The following is a 4,603-nucleotide window of genomic DNA, read 5'->3' as shown; positions in this document are numbered from 1 at the left end:
AAAACATACTCTTTTCTGTGACTCCACCCCGCCCTCCCTTGAAAGATCAAACAATAAAATGTTGATTTGTGTCATTTTCAGATCAACATTTTACATTTTTTACAACAGAGTACTTATGCCTACACATCCAACACCCCACCCTGAAGCATATGTTTTGTACTCGTTTGAAAATTATGGATATGTTATAATTGAAATGATGAACTACATACCAGGTCTAAACTCCTCTCTAGCTTCATTAATTTTGATCTCAGTTTCAGCAGCAACTACAAGTTTCTCAGTGACCTCTTCTGCAGTCACTTTAGTGACACCAAGTACAGAGATCAAGGATTCATCTTCCACTAGAGATCCCTGAGTGCTGGTGAGACGGAAGAGAAGGTTGTCTTCCAGTTCTTTCATCTTGCGTTTGTTGGCTGTCACATCTTCCATTAGTTTGATGCGTTCTGATTCTAGCTCTTGCTTCTCAGTGAGGATGACACGGCCCAGAAGCTGATCCTCAAGTCCTTTCATGGTGACAGTAAAATCGATGATTGATGTTCTAGCTGATACCTAGAGATGAGTTGATGAAAATAGTTAATTAAATATTAAAATAATTAGGAAATATTAGGCATGCAAGTTTACTATGATATTCACCTGAATTACTGTTAATCTTACCTCTGGTGTATATGTTGGGTTTGCCAGTTTGGTTGTGACATACAACTTAAATCCATTCATCACATCTACTTCTTTGTCACCAACTTTAACCTGCAACAGAATGAATAATGCAATAGTGGTAGTATTAGATGTAGTTGTAATGGTGACAATAAAAGTAATAAAGTGGCTGTAGTACAGTAGCTGCATTACATTAACAGTAGTACAGTGGCAGCAGTATAGTAGCGGCAATAAAGTAACAATCATAAATTTAACAGCTGCACAGTAGCAGCATATTAACAGGTTTTTATAGAAGCAGCATTACATTAAAAGTAGTACAGTGGCAGCAGTATAGTAGCGGCAATAAAGTAACAATCATAAATTTAACAGCTGCACAGTAGCAGCATATTTTTACAGGTTTTTATAGTAGCTGCATTACATTAAACATAGTACAGTGGCAGCAGTACAGTAGCAGCAGTAAAGTAGCAATTATAAATTTAACAGCTGCACATTAGCAGCATATTAACAGGTTTTTATAGAAGCAGCATTACATTAAAAGTAGTACAGTGGCAGCAGTATAGTAGCGGCAATAAAGTAACAATCATAAATTTAACAGCTGCACAGTAGCAGCATATTTTTACAGGTTTTTATAGTAGCTGCATTACATTAAACATAGTACAGTGGCAGCAGTAAAGTAGCAATTATAAATTTAACAGCTGCACAGTAGCAGCATATTAACAGGTTTTTATAGAAGCAGCATTACAGCGGCAATAAAGTAACAATCATAAATTTAACAGCTGCACAGTAGCAGCATATTTTTACAGGTTTTTATAGTAGCTGCATTACATTAAACATAGTACAGTGGCAGCAGTATAGTAGCAGCAGTAAAGTAGCAATTATAAATTTAACAGCTGCACAGTGGCAGCAGTATAGTAGCAGCAGTAAAGTAACAATTATAAATTTAACAGCTGCACAGTAGCAGCATATTAACAGGTTTTTATAGTAGCAGCATTACATTAACATTAGTACAGTAGCAGCAGTTAATAGTAGCAGCAATAAAGTAACAATTATAAATTCAACAGCTGCACAGTAGCAGCATATTAACAGGTTTTTATAGAAGATGCATTACATTAACAGTAGTACAGTGGCAGCAGTAGAGTAATGGCAGTACAGTTAAAGAAGTAACATTGGCAGTATAAGTGTCACTAACACCATAAGATGTGCAATGTGGTTTAACACACATTTGAATTTTATTTTATCAGGAGTAATATTATATAATAGCAATATTTATTAATTTATTTATTTTTTATTTATAGCAGTAATGTTGCCATCAAAACCTTCAATGTTCTGCCAGACTTGATAAAGTTCTTCTCCAGTACATTATCAAGAGCAGGATCAAGCTCTTCCCCAATATCCTCAATGAGCAGTGGCCGGCCAAGTGACAGACTGTCCTCCAGATGGCTCCGGAAGTACTTGTGATTTAAGGAAGTAACCTGAATAAGAAAGAAAACTAAATAAAACAAACCTATTTTGTGTTGAATACATAACTCAGTATTTATTTTATTCACTTCCACAGTCATCAATTAAATATTTGTGTAAATTCAATTGCACATGAAACATAATAAGAATATGTATATGTTTTGATTTGCAAAAAAAACCAAAAAACATGCAACATATAATAAAATATATAATAGTTGTATAGTATATCAAATGGTATTTAAATTATTATGAACTAAGAGTAGAAAATGTAAATACTGTTGACCTGTAATTCAAACTGTTGCTCCCTGTTCTTGATCCATGTTTTCCCTTGACCTTGTGGATCGATAAGAAGTGGATAGCGTGTTGCCTTGGTAACAATGATTCCATTTTGAACAGATAGTTCATCATTTGGTAATCCTTGAAGATTCCATTCTCCAATCTGCAAATTGGACAGAAAACAATAATTCAATTTTGCCTATCATCACCACCACCATCAACACCACCACTACCAACATTGTCATAACCATCATAAACTTTACAACTATCATCATAACAAACACCAATATCATGTATATTACGAAGACCATCAACATCATCAAGCATCTATATCTTCAGCAAACACCATCACACCACCATCAACATAATTTATGCATTATTGTTTCACTAACATAAACACCATCAGCAACCATATCCATTTTCTTCAAATAAGTCTATTTATCAGCAATTGTCAACTCACCGTGGGTCCATCCACTAACATAGATGATATGTTAAGATTTGTTGTGAAAGGAATTTTGTTGGTGCGGAGTTCTTTTTGCCAGTTGCCGTTGAGATTGATTCTGAATACTTGATTGAATGGACCAGAATAAGATAAGAAACCGGTTGCTAGAAGTACATCACCCACCAGTCTACAAGAATATTGCATATTATACTGTGTCATTGAAACTTGCAAAATGAGGAATGAATAAGCTGAAATAGGTGTTTTGGGCGATAAATAATTTATTTTTATTATTCTACTTTGAATTTCCAAAGGGGGAAGGGGGCCCGGGGATAATTAAAAATTAAATGTTGACTCAATTATGAACCTCATAATTGTCAACTTCTGGAGTTGAACTGATCAATCACAGCAAAGCCAGGAAAATGTGCTTGTTCCACACACACAGGTTGTCTGACAAACACGCATTAACATAGGACTACGCTGCCATTTTGTGGGACTGTAGCCACAATATCTAAGTGGTCGGGCTTGGTCCATACTCATATTCCAGTTGATGACCTTAGTTTAAAAAATCTGGGTGATCAATAACAAATCTCTGAGGATATATTCCAAATCTATTAAGGTGTAGAAGATGACTGAGTTAAAAACTAAGATGTGGAATCATCATCATACTTACAATAATACAGAAGCTGAAACAATGTGAAAACCAACCTATTAATCTGAGATTTGAATTCTTTGCTTTGTTCTGTCCATCTAACTTTCTCTCCACCAAGACCATTAATGAGAGCAGAGGCTGCGACCATCTTACGACGACAACTCTCAGCATCATCAAGGAGATCCTGCCAACAAATTATTACAAGTGTATTGAATTTATTTTTGCAAAAAAATGAAGCTTTTAAACCGTGATAAATATTATATCTATATACAGTAAGATGGGGTGTTCGTAAATTGAAAAATTTGTACACTAGATCGGGTGTCAGTTTCCTATACCTAGGCCTAGTTATCCTCTGCCATTGAGCGATGATAGGCTGACGGCGGCCAGGCCTAGCACGAACCAACACTGCGTGGTCTACCGCGCTAGAGCCTAGCTGAATTTACCTTTGATAAAAACTAAATTATGTTAATTGCTGGCATTCATCCACTTAACAAAATATTTTTTTAACTCTTATTCAAACATCTGAATGTCTTATGGACCTTTCTATCATGTTCTTTCCAGTTGTTAGATCGCTGAATTGTGTTGTTGACATGCATTTCGCGATCATATCTAGCATGCACAATGTCAATAATTTGCTGACCCCAACGCTCTCTTTAGTTATCGTAAACATGTGCGCTCAATCCAATGACAGGTGTTGGTAGTTCGTTGTTCTGGTTAGGTTTATAACAATAATATAGTGATTATTATACCAGAAATGGAAGAAGAGATCGAACTGTTAATAAATAAATACAACAAACCTGATTTTATTAAGAAAAATATACATTATCAATTTGTAAAATGTGCACAATCAGACGTTTTTACGGTAATAATTGGTCGATGATGACATCATCAGGGGCGAAGACCATTCGTAAAATTGACTATTCGTAAAATCGACGTTCGTAAAATGGACGTTTTACTGTACTGTGCATTTGATTTGATTTAGTATATTTTGATACCATATAAGGCTTGCCATCCCAAACCCATCATCAGTGACCAAAAAATGAAAATTTACTTTTTAACATACAGTAATAGTAATATTCTCCACAATATAAGCTTTAAAATGATGGGTCATTTAATGGAATCTAATAATA

The 4,603-nt window shown here is 35.0% G+C and overlaps 1 protein-coding gene across 1 annotated transcript; it reads right to left on the bottom strand.

Moving 5' to 3' along the window:
• Nucleotides 1–209: 209 nt before the first annotated feature.
• On the bottom strand, nucleotides 210–3,657 carry LOC117101321 (dynein heavy chain 8, axonemal-like; the record flags this gene model as incomplete). Its single annotated transcript, XM_033241288.1, has 6 exons — nucleotides 210–546; nucleotides 652–741; nucleotides 1,965–2,120; nucleotides 2,390–2,545; nucleotides 2,843–3,011; nucleotides 3,530–3,657. Coding segments are annotated over 6 exons (1,036 nt in total), but the record flags the coding sequence as incomplete, so codon positions are not given.
• Nucleotides 3,658–4,603: the final 946 nt, after the last annotated feature.

Source organism: Anneissia japonica, unplaced genomic scaffold (assembly GCF_011630105.1).
Source record: "Anneissia japonica isolate Jap-2015-1 unplaced genomic scaffold, ASM1163010v1 scaffold58179_len4603_cov125, whole genome shotgun sequence".
NCBI classification, from domain to species: Eukaryota; Metazoa; Echinodermata; class Crinoidea; order Comatulida; family Comatulidae; genus Anneissia; species Anneissia japonica.
The sequence above is the reverse complement of the archived record's forward strand: the minus strand, read 5'-3'. Positions and strand labels throughout refer to the sequence as shown.